This window comes from Egretta garzetta, unplaced genomic scaffold (genome assembly GCF_000687185.1).
Source record: "Egretta garzetta isolate BGI_Z169 unplaced genomic scaffold, ASM68718v1 scaffold217, whole genome shotgun sequence".
Classification (NCBI taxonomy): domain Eukaryota; kingdom Metazoa; phylum Chordata; class Aves; order Pelecaniformes; family Ardeidae; genus Egretta; species Egretta garzetta.
The window spans coordinates 1,748,207-1,767,234 of record NW_009260395.1 but is presented as its reverse complement, the minus strand read 5'-3'; the positions used below and the strand labels follow the sequence as shown (position 1 = coordinate 1,767,234).

Genomic DNA, 19,028 nt, shown 5'->3' with positions numbered 1-19,028 from the left:
CGGCGGGGCGCCCTGGGCCTTCTCGGCGCTGTGGGAAGGATAAGAGGTTGCACGGGAGCTGAAGGAAAAAATCAGCCTTGGTGCAACGTAACCCCAAAAATGAGCTCCTGGCGCAGCATGCAAAATGTGCTCTGTGATAGAGATTATAAAACGAAAAAAAAGCCCATAAAAAAAAAAATAAAGCCTTAATGGAAAAGGAATGTGTGCTTAGGACTAGCACAAATTTTGGCTTCTGCAGTACGGTGGTGTGGGGGATCGGGGGACAAGCCTGTTAATGCTTTATTCACTAATTCGTTACAGGGGAAAACCGACAAATTTGGAAGAATCAAAAAGCAACTGAAAGATGTGCAGGTGGGCCTTGTGTTTAAGATCCTGAATTTAAGCTCTGTTTGAGGTGTGGTTTGAGCCTTCATAGTACAGTTGTAGTCTATCTTAACGGCCTCGGCTCTGAACCGGCTCTGCAAGTGGGTCAGCAGAATATCGCGGGGAAAACTCCAAACCTGCAGAGTTGTTTTACACGGGGTGGTGTGGGGGTGGTCTCCATAAGAAGCATGTACCTCTCAAAGTAACGAGATTTAGTCAACCTGCAAATGTACATCATGCCATCCGTACACACCCCGATTCCTACCCCCTCCCTGCAGGGAAGGTCTTCACTGTCAGGAACGATTTGTTGAGCCGGTTTTAGCGCTTCCTCAGCGCGCAGAATTAAAAACAGAATCAGGCTGCAGAGTTACTGTGCCACGTCAGGAAGAGACCAGTATAAACGTATTTACGCGGTGTCATAAGAAGGAAGTAAACACACTGATGAGGGGAACAGGGAAAGACTGCCAAAATAATTAAGGCCTCTGATGAGGGTTTGGAATTCCAGAAAGCCAAGGGAAAAAGGGAGTGTCTCTTAATTAACTCCACTTTTGCTGTACATACGCTGAGTGTGTCACAGAAGATGTTTTCCCTCCTCCCTGACATCAGGGAAACCCTGTGATCATAGAAATGTTTGTTTTCCCTTTAAAATACATTAAGTTTCTGATTTCAGGAAGGGCTGGGAAAATCTCCGTGAAATATGCCCCGGTGGGATCTCTCCTCCCAGGTACAGCTTTGAATGCAATGGTTTGCTCTAAGGGTTTATTTGCTGTTACGATGAATAAGGAAGGATACTGAAGGTTTTATTCTTGAAACAAAATAATTTTTTCCAGAAATAGCTGGTGAAAAGCTGTTTGCAGGAGGTGCTGTTCCACCCCAAGGATGTGCTTCTGGGGGGTGGCACATCTTCCCCACCATTACAGCCTGTTAACTTGATGTACAAACCAAGTCCAGCAGGATCAGACTGTCGCGGGGCTCAGCTGCCACTTTAAGCATTTCTGTCTGCCTGCCTGTAATAGAAAAACAAACAAACAAAACCCCTCCTGTGTGGAATTTCTGCTGTTGTAGCGCTGGAGTGAGTTTAACCTTTTTGTAAGTAAATGCGCAGGTAAAAGTGCTGTGTTTGAACACGCTGCCTTTGCTCCCCTGGTCTGTGTTTTGCCTACAGGCTCATCTCTCGCAGCAGAGCAGCAGCAGTGCTCTGTGAGTCACTACAGACATAAATCCTCAATGAAAAAAGTTACGCAGAAAATAATACCTTGCCATCCTATTTCTAAAACAACTTTTTTGCTGCTATCATGATGAGCATTGATAATTATGCCTATATGTTTCCCATGCTTTTAAATTATTTATTTGTTCATTAGCCAAGTGGTCCATATTACCAGGAAAGGAAAACCAGAAAGTCAAAAGTGGCCTGTCCCATGTCCCACAGGAGAAGGTTGAACACTGGAGAGCCGCTCGGCCCGTGCTGAGGTCTGGGAGCCTGCAAAGGCCCAGGAGCCACCCTCCGGTTTTCTCTGCAGCTCTTGCCCCCTGAGGGGCTTGCCTGAGAAACACCAGTGCTTTGCGAAAGTTTCCCTTCTATACATGAAAAACTGTTGTTGTGTTAAATTGTATTGGCTTGCAATTCACAAGACTACTTCAGTTGTCCTGTAATAGTACTATCCCCAAAACCAGAGATTCTTCTGAGTAATAAAGAGCTTGAGAGAAAGAAGAAAAATTTGCCTTTACAAGCTGACAAGTTAGATGCAAGCACAGCTGTTTACTCGCAGTTTGGAGAAACGAAGGGAGCGTGGCTGTAGCAATAAATGTAACAAGGCTCCATACAAGACCACATAGAAGGCAGCGGCAGGTTTTTTTATTTTAAACAAGACTGATTTCAGTAGCAGTCATTCTCGCATAGATTTCACCCTCACGCATACTCAGGTTTTCCTACTCATAAGCACAGACGTGTGTCTGTCTGGGCAGGGTTCTTCATGGGGACAAGGAGGACAAGGGGCACCAAGTGTCAAGGTCAGGGCCCTGAGGGCAGTCAATGGCCCTGACCAGCCTCACCTGACACCTCACCCTACACCCCACCCTTGAGCCCAGGAGCCTTGTTTCAGCTTCTCCCTGGGGCTTCAGGCCCTCCCTGAGGAACCTCATCTGTCACACGGGTCCCCAGCTCAGCCACAGCCGTGCCTGTCCTTGGGACCAGACCCCACCGATCAGGACTCTGAGCTGCAGACTGACTTCCTGGATTCATCTGGGACCTGCTTCGTCATGGTGGACCTGCCCAGTCATCAACAGCTGTGGCTGACCCTGCTTATGGCCACCAGACCTGATCCTGATCCTGATCCTGACCCTGATCCTGACCCTGACCAGAGAACTGACTTCCCAGCTTGACCTTGGACCTGCCTCCTCACCACAGACCCATCTGATGAGCTGGACTCTTGGTAGACACCGGCTGCCACCCATGAGCATGCCCCACTCACTTGCTGGGGGGTTGTGTTACCATACCTAACCCCTGGCTCCAAGGAAGCAGTCAGCCCTCTCTGTGCCCTGGCAATCAAGCCCTCATCACTTTTTCTGTGTTCATCCTGAATGGTGACTGTCCTGGTTTTGGCTGGGATAGAGTTCATTTTCTTCCCAGTAGCTGGCACAGTGCTGTGTTTTGGATTTAGTGTGAGAAGAATGTCAATAACTCACTGATGTTTTAGTTGTTGCTGAGCAGTGCTTACACCAGTCATGGACTTTTTCAGCTTCCCCTGCTCTGCCAGGTGCACAAGAAGCTGGGAGGGGGCACAGCCAGGACAGCTGACCCCAACTGGCCAAGGGGCTATTCCAGACCGTATGATATCATGCCTGGGGGGAGTTAGCCAGAGGGAGAGGGATCACTGCTGGGGACAGGCTGGGCACCGGTCAGCGGGCGGTGAGCAATTGCATTGTACATCACTTGTTTTGTATATTCTGTATATTCTGGGTTTTTTTTTCCCCTCTACTGTTTTTATTAAGCTGTCTTTATCTCAACCCACGAGTTTTACCTTTTTTTCCCAATTCTCTCCCCCATCCCACTGAGGGAGGGGAGCGAGCGAGCGAGCCACTGCGTGGTGTTCAGCTGCCTGCCAGCTTAAACCACAGCAGTGACAATGGTGCATGATCTTTGGTATCCTTTATGTTCTCTCTTGACAAAACCTCAGGGCCAAGTTGAGGCGTATCATACTACTGTTGCTCCACATCTGTGCTATGGGGCCTTCTTCACGGCATGGACTTAGTACAGTTGGCCCTACACCCAAATCCTGCCAATTCCCCATTCTTACCTATATTCTTTCTTGCATTTCATGGTTGGTCTTAATCTCGTGGCGTGCTGCACATCCATCACTACCTGCACTCCTGCTGGGCCATTTCTTCTGGTGCCTCATGCCACCGCAGAGATTCTCGTGCACATGTCATATACCCCAGTTAAACATTTCCCTTGCAAATCTGTACAGGAATTTAAGATAACTGGGCATTGTGTGTGCTTAAGTTAAACTTTGGCGTTTCCATTAAATCGTTGATCATTTTGTACTAACCTGTTTTCTTTCCATTTTTCCACGTAATCTCGATCACCTATCTAAAGAAGTAAGCAGCAAACCAGAGGAAGTGACCCCAGAAGTACAAGATGTCAATGAAATACCACTGAAGCCTTTCTCAATGAAACAGCCAAGTGCTAAGAGAATTTCCTCAACTGAGAGGCTCTCAACACTCTTCTTCGTATCTTCCAAGGCTTACTTGCTATGCTTCAGGAGATTTGAGAGAAAGTATTGCACCTGAAGATTGTACTTAAATGTCTGTGAATGAGACACGGAAGCTTGAAAACACCCACAGTGAAAAGATGGATCTTCAATGTAATATTTGCAGTACTGCGATGTAACTTCAGACTGTTTTGAAAAATATGAAAACGGCAGTCAGATTTGTGAATGTTATTTTTAATAGAAGCTATGTTCCTAGAAGAAAATACTACGAAATTTTATCTGTCTAAAGGGTGTACAGTATGACACAGAAAAATGGTAATCCTACTTGGAAAAAGAAAAATCACTTTAAACAAGCATTATTAGGTGTGGTGGCCAGAACTGTTCAGAGAAGAGGTGGGTGTCAGGGTCGGTGCCCTGAGGGCACTACTGGACCTTTCTGTACAGGTGTCTGTAATGGAGAACAAAAAAAGACAGAGTGCAGAAAAAAAAAAAAGAAAACCCGTAGAACTGGGTTTTCCTGTATCGGGTAGCCCTGTAATAAAAAGGCTACCACCCATGAAATTAAATTTAAAAAGTTAAACTGGATTTTCAAAAACACAGTAGAAACGCTCTGTTTCAGTAACTCCTGGGCTAAGCAAATGGGTAAGTTGTGATGAATAAATATTATCAGTTATGACTGAGAATATTGTGTGGTGTAATTGAGGGTTTGTACTTTCCTCTTAGTATTGAGCTGCTGTTTCCCAACAATAAAATAAATATAGTTTTGCAGATGACATTATGGGCTCTTCTTGTGGAAGTAATAAAATAAAAACACTTTTGCCAAGTATATCAATTACAGGAATTTGGTTTTATGTAGACACCCCAAAAAATATTCTGCTCTGGAGAAAAAGTAGTCATACTATTACTCTACACATGAATTCATGGTCCAGCTTAGAAACTCTTGGAACAAACTACTGATTGCAACTTTGGCAGTACAGACATACATAGGCAACACAGAGTTCATTCTGAAAGAATTCTTACAGATATCTGGATTTAAATGTTCCTAATAAAGAAAATTTTAGAACTCTTTTCTGTCCACATCGGTAAATAGTTTTCTGTTTTGAAAAAGCCAACTATCCTATATAAAATAATATTAGAAAGTAGCTGCTGCTTTTTCAAGCCTGAGCCTACCAGAGTACAAATGATGTCTTCATGGAGAGAAATGTGTCCCTCTTCAGTCCAGTCCTTCACTCATTCCGTTTTGGCCATGGACAATTCAGTAGCCACTACTATGCAAACAGCCCTCAGCTCTTAAAATTGTCCTTCAAAAAGTTTCCAGATTGAGATTCTTTTAGGAGACGCAGGTTATAAGCCTATTATCCTCTTAAAACCTGGGGTGAAACACTGGGAAAAGTGGGGGGGAGGAGAGAGGACTTATGCTTTGCTGTCTTGATTACCTGGATTTTGACTAAATGCTAGTTATACTGATCAAAATGCCAGCAACCTATAAACAAATGTTTACATGAAAACCACTCTCCAAAGGACAGATTTAAGTTTACACAATAAAATTAAACTTTGTGCCATGATGCTTCGAAAACACTTGATGTATGTGAAAAACGGCAATGGGGAAAAATTAAGCAAGTTTCTTCAACATCAGAAGCAAACCCAGCCTGTCAGGTCTCTAGATACCCCAAAGAATATTGATACTGTTGGTCAGGAAGCGCTGGATGATATTGTATGATACAACAGAATGTTTCAGGGAAAAAGCTGAAGAGCTCTGATAGGATGGCATAAACACATTTCTTCTGGAATGCAAAGGACTTTTTGTGTTCTAGGGCACTGCTGTTTGTCATTCTAATTTCATGATTTAGTCCACACGGCCCTCAAAATGAACTTTCTGCCAGTGAAAGCCCACCTGAATGTTGGGAAAGTTGTGATGAAAGCCCTGACCAAAGAGAACACTTCCATAGTTAAGGAAAAAGTGTTTGCTCAGATTGTCAGACACTAATGTGACCACCTATGAAATGGCAACTGATTTTGAAAATTAATGACTTACAGTGCCATACCTTCTCTCTTTAAATAAAGCTATCTGTCTCTTCAAATTGGTATGATATGTAAATGCTTTTTTTAAAAAAGACATGGGTTGGAGGTTAGAACAAATACAAAATTGAAACATTTTTCCTTTAAGCCAACAAAGGTGTTTTTATTCAAAATTATAAGCATGACAAATCTTGCAAGAAATAGATGACGGGGTTTGCTGAAACTTGTTTTCCCTCACAGAGCTGCCAAACACACCCAGGCTCTGCAGGCCCCATCGCTTCACTGCTGCCTACAGTTTGCCCTGTAGCGCTTTGCAGGTCTCGGAGCTTTTGGCGCAAGGACCACGGTGATGTTTAGGTGTATCTAAGCCACTAGGGGCCGTAACAGGCCTGTAGAAGTACAAATGAGTAATAACCTGTGATCATAATAGATACGTGCCGGAAAGAACCATTAAATAACCAAGCCTGCCTTTTGGCGATGGCTGGGATCTGTGTGCAGTCCCGGGGCACAGGCTGTTATTCCAGTTCAGGGAACTCCATAGTACGTTTTTAATTTTGAACACATTTGACAGTTCTTTTGCAAACTGAGCTGATTCCTTCTCTCAGATACAGAGTTGGCAAATCAAATTACGAAAGATTAGTTAACCCTTCAGACAATCACACATTTCCGAAGAATGCCATTTCCGAAACAGAATGGTGTACAGCATGGTGCTACTGAGGCTTAATATAAAAATGACACACTTAAACGCTGTCCTTTAATTAGAAAAGAACTTTATGGAAAAAAGGACTTACATTTAGCACAGTTCTTGGGCTCTTTGTATTCCAGAGTAATTGCAGGAGACAGTTAATGCATTGTTTTTCCCAGCCCATTAGCATAGTACAATATATTTAGTTTGTTTGATATGTAAAAAATGGCACTGCACCTTTATGTGGCAGGCACTTATGCCTTATTATCCTTGTTTTTATATGCCTGATTATTCTTGCATTTGGAGAAAGAGTCATAGTTTATCATTTTGATTGTGTCGTTTATTCACTAGGTGTATCGCTCAACTCTGAGGTGCACATTTCTCTCCTATCCATAATGACTTAATAACACCTCTTGGTGTGGCTGTGAAGTGTAATCCACCCAGCCTGCCCTATCTATCTGCATATTTCTGGCTGTAGAAATTAAATTTGTTTTAAATGTTTGTACTTATTAGACCCATATTCAATAGTTATGGGTCATGAGCCCAATTTTGAAGAGACATGGGCTGGGAGTCAGTCGCAGCAGGAAGGCAAAAGGAAGACTCAGGTGAGAGGGATACTGTCACTATAGTATCAGTAGCCACATGTGACCTCCAAAAACCAGAGTGATCACACCATCCTAAAAAAATGGAGAGAGAAAAGCTGCTGTGCTAAACCCCTTAATCTACACACTCGCTAATGCAAGGAAAGGGCACAAAATTTTATTTCAGTATCATGATGAAGCTGTGTGGGTTTGTTCTCTACCCAAGGTCAGCTCATGATGGATGGTGTACAGCCATGTTTCTGAATAGCTGGATTTCTGAATCTAATAACATTTCTGTACTATTGCTGGTTGTAAGAACACAGGAAAAAGCAATACCAGAAACATTGTTAAGAAAAACAATGGGTTTTATGGGAGATTCTGGATACTTTTGTTAGACAAACTGACAAAATGATTTAACATTTCATAACAACCAAATCCCAGGGGTGGGATTCAGCTCCAGACTGTAGTTACATACATATAGGCATCTAAATGGAGGGGCTTGGTTCAGTTGCTCCATTGCCGTCTGAGGTGCTGTAAGGCATCCTGCCTGAGCCTCGGGTGCTTCTCCAGAAGGGCGCAGATCTCCCATATGCCCCATGTCATATCCGCCAGCCTTGTGCAGGCGCTTCTGTACCCTAGGGCACAGAATGTTTAATCCCACTGGAAACTGTAGAGTTATTTGGCTCATTTTGAAAGAGACATCTCATTTAGTCATCTGAATCACCCTCTAGAGTCCATTAGCTGTATTGACTAGACCTCCATTCGCTGTAATGGGACCATGGCATGTAGACACGACGTTTAAGTGCCTGCAAGCTGGAACCAACTGTCCCACATCCCTCCCCAAAGACTTTAATGTTCACCAAATGTAAAGACTCAATAAGAGGCATGTGAAAACATGGACCTAAAAAGCTTCATTGAGCCTCTCAGCAGATTAGTGTTCCAGTTTCACTTCATTTAGCAAACCTTTAAATCATTTTAGCGTCAACAATAACACTCAGGAAACAGGTTGTTTCAGCAGATGTGATTGATTCACGGGCAAAGTTAAAGCCTAAACAAACCTTGCAGTGGCTATTTTTTGGATCTGATTCACAAAACGTTCAGTATTCTTTAATGAAATTAGCATCTCTGTTTCAGATTTAAATTATAGAGGTTTAACAACTCATAAAAACAAACAAACAAAAAACCCGTAAGAGCTCTACAGAAGATTGTTTCCTGCCAAATTCAGGAGTTTGACAGCCGCAGCCGCTCAGTCTAAGCTAACATTAGCAGCATAAACTTCCTACCGCAGAGCTCAGGTCCATGGTTTCCACGTGGAACATGGATAACCATGCAACTGTCGGCACTCATCTATGCAGATGTTACTTGGAAGTCTCCTATTTTGCTCACAAACTAACAAATCAAATATACGTGAATGATATTTAAGCTATATTTTTAAGTGCTTCTTGCATAAATAAATATTTTGAAGAGTAAAGGGAAAGCACCACTGGGAATCTGCAGGGTCTCTTCTGGCCCGTGATTTTCAATATATTTCTAAGTGATCTGGAAAAGGGGTTAGGAGTGAGGAGGCAAAGCCTTAGTACCAATCTTTGTCTGAGCTACATTGCAAGTATGCCTCTGCCCAGCCATGCACCTCACTGATCTGGGCACGGACCCTGATGCGCTGAGTTGACTCCCTGGCTTGACCTTGGACCTTGGATCACCGCAGACTTGTGCATCTGGCAATCCCTAGCATGTGGCTGAGCTAGGTGACCACCACAGGACCTGCTCTGCTCGCCCTGCTCAGGCCCTGTGGGACGGTGCCTTGTTGGTGAGGAGGACACTGTCCCCACCCACCTCGCTGTCACTCCGCACTCCCGGCTCACCCGGCCTTCCAGAGCAGCCTCGCTGCTCCCAACAGTACGTTAGCCAGGTGACAAAGGATTTCCTGTGAAGACTGTAGAATAACTGGCCAGGTAATAAAACAGGAATTAAAATTCGATGCAAATAAAGGTTAAATTATATACATGGGGAACAACCATCCAAACTGACTATGTACCAAAGATGGTCTCCGAGCTCATTTTTACAACCCATAAAATCTGAGTGATATGAAGAGAGTGTTTCTATTATAAGATTCTTATTTAGGCATTCACTGTCTATCTAGCTAGAAATTATGCCGTGAGGGACGAATAGGAGAAACTAACATTAAAAGCAACAAAAGCCCCAGTGCTATTGCTGTATACCCTTATGTTGTATGTATGTATGTTATCCAGCTGGATGGCTACCTGTAGAGCTTTAATAGCAACAGTACTCAGCTTTCTACCCCCCAGACTGTAAATGGTCTGTGAAGAATTCATACTGCATGTCAGTCACTAAAGTCCAAAGCAAATATTCTATGCTCTGGCTTTCCTTGCCTGGCACAGAAGAAAACTGCATGCATTCCTTCACATCAACCTGTATCGGTCAGTTTGGGTTTTCCGTATCATTCAGCCCCTCAACAGCCTTGCAATGCCAGGGAATAGCAGCACCTTCACTGGACAGAAAGGGTAAATAGAGCAGAGAACATGTGAGTAGCACAGCTTCTCTTAAAAGAAGACACAGAACACTTGCATCCCTTTAAACACAGCAACTCAAATACTGCTAAAACTTGAAATCCAGTCCTTGCTGGAGTTTTGCTGTAGATGTCCATGAGGCTTAGGTTTCACTCTTCAATGCTTCAGATGTGGAAAGAAGGTAGCTCCTCTTAGGGGTGAATAAAACTGTAAGAAGCACATCTCATCACACCGAGTGTTCACAGAAGCACACCGTGGCAACTATGTGTCCCTTCATCAGGCATTGCTTCTGTGCTCGGGATAGTATTGATGGGTTCAGAGAAAAACAAATCTGAATTCAAATTTGGAGTGACAAAAAGTTTCTGTTCTTCCTACCATTTATTATTGTTGCTGTGTTTCATTGTAAATCTGCACTTACTCTTTGTCGTGCCATAAAAATTGGCATATCAGCATAATATGGCATATGAAATACAAAGACAACATGGAAGACAGGTCTTGCTTAAAACACTTGTGCTTGAAAAGGAACTAAAGAACAGAGGAGAAAACCTAGGATACACAGTGTGAGATTTCAGTTTAAATTTAGGAAAAAGGAAGAGGCATTTGAGTTGCTATTTATGTTCTCCTAGAGGAGAAGAAAAAGATTTATTTTGCCTAATGTGGAATTGGTTTAAACAGTGCAGCACGAGTGAACTTGGTGGACTGAGAATCCAGACCAATAGCTTTTAACTTAAAGCAATGTGTGTGTGTGTGTTTTGCTTTGTTTTCCCTTCAGTCACCTTTCAAAAGCAGTAACAACCAAAACCGCCCATTCATCACCTTCTCTTTGATCCTCACTCTTGATAGCAGCTATTCTGCATCTTCATTCTAATCACTCCACCCCATTCCTTGCAGTAATGTTAATGAGAAACTTCCTGTTCATGGATGCCTTTCTGCAATGAATCCAATTACTGTGGCTCCAGGGAGGGGTTCAATGGGCAGCAAATGCAACAGGGAAGACAGATCGGTGTCACAGATAGATTTTTAAAAGCTGCTCACAGTCCTCAAGGTTGCGAGGCAGGCAAGGCAACTGCTACAGGTCGGAATAGGTAACTGCATTCTTCTAGGCCCACAAAAATTCTTGTACAGGATGAACAAATTCTGTGTCAGTTCTTGGCCAGTATGGACTCCAAAATGTGCTTTGCCAAATAAAGACCTTGGGGATATATTGTAACTCATGAGGGACGTGCCATCCATTCAAATTTCAAAAAATGTAGTGAAAAATAAGCTGTTGAAAACCACACTCATTCTAGAAAGACAGAAGCCTTTATAAAACCTGTGATGGACATAGTTAATTGTATCTTTTAAAGGAATTACAGACTAACCATATTATGAACTCTCAAATCGCCTCTCTACGTGCTGAGTTGATGTGCATGGCATTTATCTGAAGAGTTCAGCAAATGGTTCCTCGCAGTACCTGGCCTCAAACCCTGCTTGCCAACACAGTGAGGGGATGCTTAATTAAATTCCATGCATTTCCCTGACTCTTCAACAGCAGGGGAGTGTGGAGGAGCAGGGATTCATGGCGAGTGTCCTGCAGTTCTTACAGCTGCTAGGAAGAGGCTGTACTCAAGATTATTAAAAGTCTTGTGAACAGATAATTTTCCGATGAGCTGCAGATTTTTAAGGGTCCTTGCTGTAAATTTATCACCATTTCTGTTGGTTTTAGCAGCTTAAATGTGCAAGAAGCATTCACAGTATATTACTTTTGAAGTATGTCTATGGTCTCAGTTGACATTCCTGTGTTGGATTAACTTTTTACTGGATAGATGGAAGCTGCCCTGGAAACCTTGAAGCTTGAATTTCTTTCATGTTCTGTGGTCTAGGATCAACATTAACAGGGTGTAAATTTTGCTCCAATAACAGTTTAAATTTACTTAAAAATAAATATCTTGGATTTACTTCATGACTTTCTTCGGCAGTAGGAGACCATTATCTGAGCATGAACTCACAGTTTTATTACCGTCATCACTTAACCACATCATTTTCCCTCTGCAGCATGTAAACATAGAAGCAATAAAAGGAGGAAGAACAGATTATGACAAGAGAGGAACACAGCCCAGAAGCATTTGAGACTTTTGGTTTACTACCATAATGCAGCCTCTAAAAGTAAGTTGGGAAAGTACTTTACAGGCTGGATAAATCTCCAAAAGGTAGAAGGCTGCTATCAACAGTTATCAAAATACCAATATTGAAGTAGTTTCTCATATAGAATTCAACAGTTTTTCAGTGAACATAGAAGATATGTTTGTTTGTATTATATACATTCACATGCCTTTAGAGACCTTTCTTCTGACTCAAGGCCTGATTTTGCGACATACGAGCAGATGAGAACTGGTGACCTATGAGTTCCCCTCTTCTTCTGAGTTTCAAAATAAAGAAAACCAACTTTTGCTTTTTTAGAAAATAGATCCTTCAAAACCAGTGGCATATGCTGGTTTGTTTTTAAATAATTTCACAGGTATTTGTGCACTTATTTAGCAATTTGTTATTTTGGTCTTCCAAGATGTCCTAGTTTTGGCTGGGATAGAGTTAATTTTCCTCCCAGTAGCTGGCATAGTGCTGTGGTTTGGATTTAGTATGAGGGTAATGTTGATAACACCCTGATGTTTCAGTTGTTGCTGAGCAGGGCTTACACCAGTCAAGGACTTTTCAGCTTCCCATGCCCTGCCAGGTGCACAAGAAGCTGGGAGGGGGCACAGCCAGGACAGCTGACCCCAACTGGCCCAAGGGCTATTCCAGACTGTATGGTACCATGCTCGTTATTTAAAGCGGGGGGGATTTGTCCCATGGGGCAGCGATTGCTGCTCAGGAACTGGCTGGGCATTGGTCAGTGGGTGGTGAGCAGTTGAATCACTCATCTTTTTCCAGGTTTTATCTCTCTTCCGATTCTCTCCTACATCCCACCAGCAGGGAGGGTGAGCAAGAAGCTGCGTGGTGCTTAGTTGCCGTCTGCAGCTAAACCACGACACAAGAGCTTCCAATGAGAGCAATAAAGTTGCACTGCATTTTCTAAGATACCGCTGCAGGTTTTTGCCTCATTGCTGCTTATAATATCCATAGCATAGCTACATACCAGGGTGTGTGGATTGTTACATAGAAGCTCTACAGCTGTTGAAGTGACATCATTCACATATTTAAATGGAATAGCTTGCATTGATACCACATTTAGTGAGAAGAATTGATGCCATCAGTCTTCTGCAAAGGCTTCTACATGTAATGGCGGCAGAGAAACAAACTCTATCAACAGTACCGAAAAACCCCACCAGCAGTTTGACTCAAAGAACACTGATTAAAGAGATTCAAATCATCTAGAAATGCAGCATTACAGTAAAATCTTACATAGTTGCACTGGAAATACGGGATTTATCTTTTTATCAGAAAGAAAGCTTAGGGGGAGTGGGTGGAAAATAACAGTAATATTCAGAGGACTGAAGAATAGGCAGAAGATAAGAAAAATCCTCAATGTCTCCATTGCCTTGTACTTTGAACAATAGTTTACGTTATCCCCACATGAACCTAATATGCCAGTATTGTTATTAACAATGCCTACAATTTATAGTCACTTTGCACTGGAGCAAGATCTTATTTCATAAAGTTACTAACAAATTATTGATATTAAGTGTATGGTTAAGTGGATCTCCATTTAACAAAGTTACTCAGCCAGTCTGCAAACACCTCAGTATATATAAACTGTGTTTACCCTTAACTCAAGCAGCTGGACAGTATTCAGGACTATTTTGCTGGATCATTTTCACTGGAAGAAAAATAATTGTTCTCTCTCTGCATATCCTGGTTGTGCAAATTATCTATCCAAATTCATGTTTCCTAACTACAGTAACAACACACAACAGCGGGAGGGTAATGTCCACATTCAGAAGCCTGGCTCTATTTCCAGATGGGTCTGCGTTTGGAATTTCTGATCTATGTAGAGTTACAAGTACCAGACTTTACTGTTCATTTTATTCCTATAGTGGAATACAGGCATGAAGGTGAATTTAATGTTTACTATTTTCTGTTAAACAAGAATTATATAATTCCATGACAGTGATAACAGAGAGTTATATGTCATTAAGTAATGTGAATTAAAAATCCAATAGAAGATCTGAAGAAGGCTGTAAGCCAGTGACTAAGACATGCTACTTCTTTTGGGTTCCCCTTCAGGCCATGGTACTAGTGCTCTCCAATGCTCTTTCTAACCTCACAGTTGCTTTCATACACTCATGCACTCTGATTCTTATGCAACAAAATCAACATTCTTCCCTTTCCCCATTCTAGGAGTCACTCCAGTTTTATCATCCACTAGAGTGGGGCTGAAGCCTCCTACAGCTAGGTCAATAGCATTTTACCTTCATGACAGAAACCAATGACCTCGTCAAAAATATTCTCCCAGTTCAAAGTTATTCAAAATATGTTGCTGGGTCAGCTACGCACTTGTAGGCTTTGTCAGATTAGGCACTGCCTCTCTGTGCAAGTGACCTGTGGACTCTCCACAGCTGTCTCACCAGCCTTTTCACCAGTTTCTCCTACCCTCCCTCCTAGGCATCGGTGCTGGTGGTTTTTGGGTCTGAATGCTGCAGGTTCCAGTTTAACACTTTGCTTTAACTTCAGATGCTTACCTCAGGCATTTCCTAATCTTTCACCCAATCTCTCCACTGGACATTTGCCTTCCTCAGAGCCTGCTTTGTTCCACCCCTGGCCCGTGCTGTTGCTTCCACCATCTCATGGCACCAGCGAGGTATCACCACAGCCCACGCTGGAGCTAAAATTAGGTTTCCCAGGTAAGAAGGTCATTTGGTAGGTCCTTTCCTGGTTTCCTCTTTTTTTCCTTTTCTGGGCATTTTGCCAGCACACATGCTGCTCTCCCGCCCCACCCTGGACCTCATGTCTTCGTGCCTACCTCACCCCTGGAGCCGTGCCTGGGGCCGCACCCCTCGCTACACCCCTACAGTGGAGCCACTCCTGGTCCTGGCCTGAACACCTCTGCGTCGGCCCTGCCTGTGAAGCCATGCCCCAGGCTGGGCTCCTCCCCGCACCCTTGGCCTTGTGCTTCCCTGCCGGCTTCCTCCACGTGTTTACCCAGCAGTGGAACCCAGCCTGAGTCCATCAAGCTGTAGTGCATTGATGGCTTGAATTTTGAATGCAGACAAAACATTTACATAGATACAATTATAATTTATTCCTCCTGAGAAGAGTAGAGAAGATGGGCTGTATGCTTCTCTCCCAGATAAGCATCAATCAGACATCTAACATGTTATGGATTTTTAATTGATTTGTAGGTTGACACAGTGATGTGCCACATCAGGCTCCTCTACAGGTACATCTGGCAGCACAGGTGTTCCTCTTCTCTTGTGATGACTTTCACTGCAGCAGCAGCAGAACATGATCAGCACTTGTGCTGGGTCTGGCTGGGATGGAGTTAACTTTCTTCATAGCAGCCCCTACCCTGCTGTGTTTTGCATTTGTGACTACACCAGTGTTGATAACACACCAGTGTTTTGGATGTTGCTGAGCAGTGTTTGCACAGTGGCAAGGGTTGGACTGTTTTTTTTCTTTTCCCCACTCTGCCCCACCAGCAAGTAGGCTGGGGGTGCTCAGGAAGCTGGGAGGGGACATGGCCAGGACAGCAGATCCAGGCTGACCAAAGAGATATTCCATGCCAGACGACATTGTGCTCAGCAATAACATTTCAGGGAAAGGAGGAGGAAAGGGGGATGTTTGTGGTTAAAGCATTTGTCCTCCCAAGTAACTGTTATGCATCACTCTGCCCCACCAGCAAGTAGGCTGGGGGTGCTCAGGAAGCTGGGAGGGGACATGGCCAGGACAGCAGATCCAGGCTGACCAAAGAGATATTCCATGCCAGACGACATTGTGCTCAGCAATAACATTTCAGGGAAAGGAGGAGGAAAGGGGGATGTTTGTGGTTAAAGCATTTGTCCTCCCAAGTAACTGTTATGCATGCTGAGGTCCATCCCCCCTGCCAATAGAAGTAGCCACTTAATTCCTTATTTTGTTTTGCTTGCACATGCAGCTTTGCTTCACCTGTTAAAACTGCGACCCATGAGTTTTCAGCTTTTGCTATTCCAAGTTCGTCCCCCATCCCTCTTTGGGGAAAATGAGCAAGGGACTGGGTGGGGGCTCAGCTGCTGGCCAGGGGCAGCTCACCACAGCACCGAAACTGCCTGGGCCTTGGAGGACAAAGTCTTTGCATTCTCCTGAATTAATACAGATCTGTTCTTTGTCACCAGGGATGATGGAAAAAAGATACAAGTGTCACCATCAGGGCATGGAGGAAGAACTGGTTTTGCTCCAGATCTTGAGTGAGGAGGTGTTGGAATGAAAAAAAGTATTTTTGCTGCTCTGACCTAATCATCTGTGACAAGGGCTAATTGCAAAGAGACAGAATTATTTCTGCCTCCTTTTTTGAGCATCTGCTGCTGAGCATCACAGTGCCAAGGAAATTAAGGAGAGAGGGAAAAATTTTGCTGTTCTGGGCAGCAGGATTCAGCTCCTCCTTAGAAATATAGACTGTTTTCTCATTACTATTCTTCTCATCCCCGGCTAACAACATCATGATTTTTAAGATCATATGAAAAGTAGCTACCATCACCAGAGGCTGCCCATGCAGGGGATAGAAGTTAAGTTTGCTAGGCAGCTCCTAACTCCCTTCAGATTAATTATTCATCCAGCTGGGAGCCATACTACTGCTCCCACTGCCGCTGGCAGCTGCTGCTATTGCTGAGTAATAGTGTGTCACCCTGGTAACACAACATGTTGCTTTTCAACGTGCTAAGACACCTAGGTAGTCAGTCCTACCAGCTGAAGGTAATCAATCCTACCGGTGCCATTTCATATTTCCTGGGGCAGCAACTGCTCTCAAAAACAGGCTGCCAGGTATACCAGCCCACTATGTAAGGATCCCTATCATGCAATAGGACTGGCATCAATAGGGCAGGCAAGTCCTTGCAAATTAGTCTGTGATACTAGATAGACTACCCATGCCACATCTGGCACAAGATCATTATTGTGCAATTTTACTAATTTGGTAATGACTGTTGCCATGCTGATCATGTGGCAACATTTCCACCATCAAATCCAGCAGAGTAGATGAACGTGATTGTTTACTGAACATCCAGATCTCGGATAAATCCCAGCCATTACTAAGGCTTTGCCATCTTGGTTCTGTTTTTTAAATTTGCTCTGAAGAAACAGGTTTTATGTAGTTCATGTGAGCTGGTAAATAAAACAAGCAGCTAAAACTGAGTTATTTTGACTGCTCTTGTGCCATCAAAATGCTTTTACCAGGATTTTTGTGCTAGTAATTAAGAAAGTGGATCTCATCTTATCTTTATAGTGTTATAAAACTTGTGTGTAATGCTTTCGCCTGATGAAATAGACCTGTAAGACAAAATTTATGGATGGTGTTACAGTAAAATGAGATCATATATAAATTCTTCAGCATGTCACCATACCAAAAGTTAACAGAAAATGCAGCCTCCAACACCTTCCCTGTGGATTATTGATACAATTTCTCTGTTTTTCATTATTCCTTGTAAAAAACCTAAGAGATTACATATCACTCTCAATGTTAATGCACACAAACCTCATGTTTTTTTCAGTATGAAATACAAAGTCTGCAAGGTTAATTAACAAAGTGGTAATTTGCAGGGAAACTACTAATGTAGCTAATTCAGTTGGAACAGGAAAGACTTCCGCGTCCCTTCAGGACCCACAGTTTCAGTTAGTAGTCTGCACCAAATTTTCTTAAATACTGGTTGACACAATTAGAACAATTCAAGCCCAGATTTACCCGGGAGGGGAGCACCAAAGGTGCTGAAGTTACCCTACTAGCTTTACGTGCTGTCATCGTCAGTATTCCCCACTGAAGAGCTTACATGGACCGACTATTCACAAGCGACTGGAATCAAAGGTAGCCAGGATGTTGAGTGGGTGAAAGCTGGGAACGGCGCAGCAGAGCTAGTCTACAGAACTGCTTGTTTGGCAAAAATCTCATGCCACAAGAATGGGGTAGGGAGAATAAAGGTAAACGCATTTGATTTTGCAGCACTGTTTGTTTCTAACCTCTCGAAGCTGCTTGTATTTCCCCATCTAGTTTTTGCATTTCAGAGGTAATTGGCGACCTTGAGAAGAGACAGATCATAAGCTGCACACATTCCCCTTACAACTCTCCAGTCTGGCCAGTCCATAAGCCAGATGGGCGATGGTGTTTAACAATTGACTACAGGAGGTTAAATAGTAATACCCCACCACTAACTGCTGCTGTCCTGAGCACAACTTCAATAGTGACAGCAACACAGGCAGCCACCCACCTGCGGATGGCCACCCTAGATGTTAAGGATATGGTCTTCATGATTCCCCTAAGGGAGGAGGATAAATCCCAGTTTGCCTTTACTTGGGAAGGGACACAATATACCTTTAATCAACTCCCACAAGGATACAAACACTCCCCCACTATTGCCCACAATGCCTTAGCCAAATTCCTCAACGCTGTGGAAGTGCTGTCAGGGGTCTATATACACTAATATATAGATGATATCCTAGTTATAGGAGATGACAAAGGCTGGGTAGGGCAAGTGATTGGAGCCATCAGGAACCTGTTGACTAAAAATGGGCTTGATATCCCGCCTTCTAAATGCCAAGCTGCCAAACAAGAAGTTGAATTCCTGGGAGCTTGGTGGATAGCTGGAGCAATTGTGGCGCCCAATGATACCCTGTCAGCTATTGGGAAGGGGCAGACTCCAAGCAATAAAACAGAATTACAGCAGCTGATAGGCACATTGGGCTATTGGAGGAAGCATATACCGGAGTTTTTGGTGAGCGCCTGCCCTCTATATGACTTGTTTCAAAAGAGGAGGGAATGGGTTTGGACTTGGCAACATACAGAAGCCCTTAATGTCCTGAAGGATCAACTCAAGGCCTACCAGAGGCTAGACACACTGCACCTACAAGATCTGTTAAGAGTGGAATGGGGATTTGCCACCCATGCCTCATACTGTGGTGCATTCCAAAAGGGACTGCAGGGACTGGCAAGTCCTTTGTTTGTTCTGCTCCACCTCATTCAAGGAGACCAAACAATGGTACTCGG

The 19,028-nt window shown here is 43.4% G+C and overlaps 1 protein-coding gene across 1 annotated transcript in view; it reads right to left on the bottom strand.

The window, feature by feature from the left end:
* Positions 1 to 2,624, bottom strand: part of LOC104130070 (probable ATP-dependent RNA helicase DDX10) — a 57,529-nt gene extending 54,905 nt beyond the window's left edge. Inside the window, exon 1 of the mRNA XM_035898523.1 lies at positions 2,589 to 2,624. Coding sequence (XP_035754416.1) covers positions 2,589 to 2,624 — 36 coding nt within the window. The remainder of the gene's footprint in view (positions 1 to 2,588) is intronic.
* Positions 2,625 to 19,028: the final 16,404 nt, after the last annotated feature.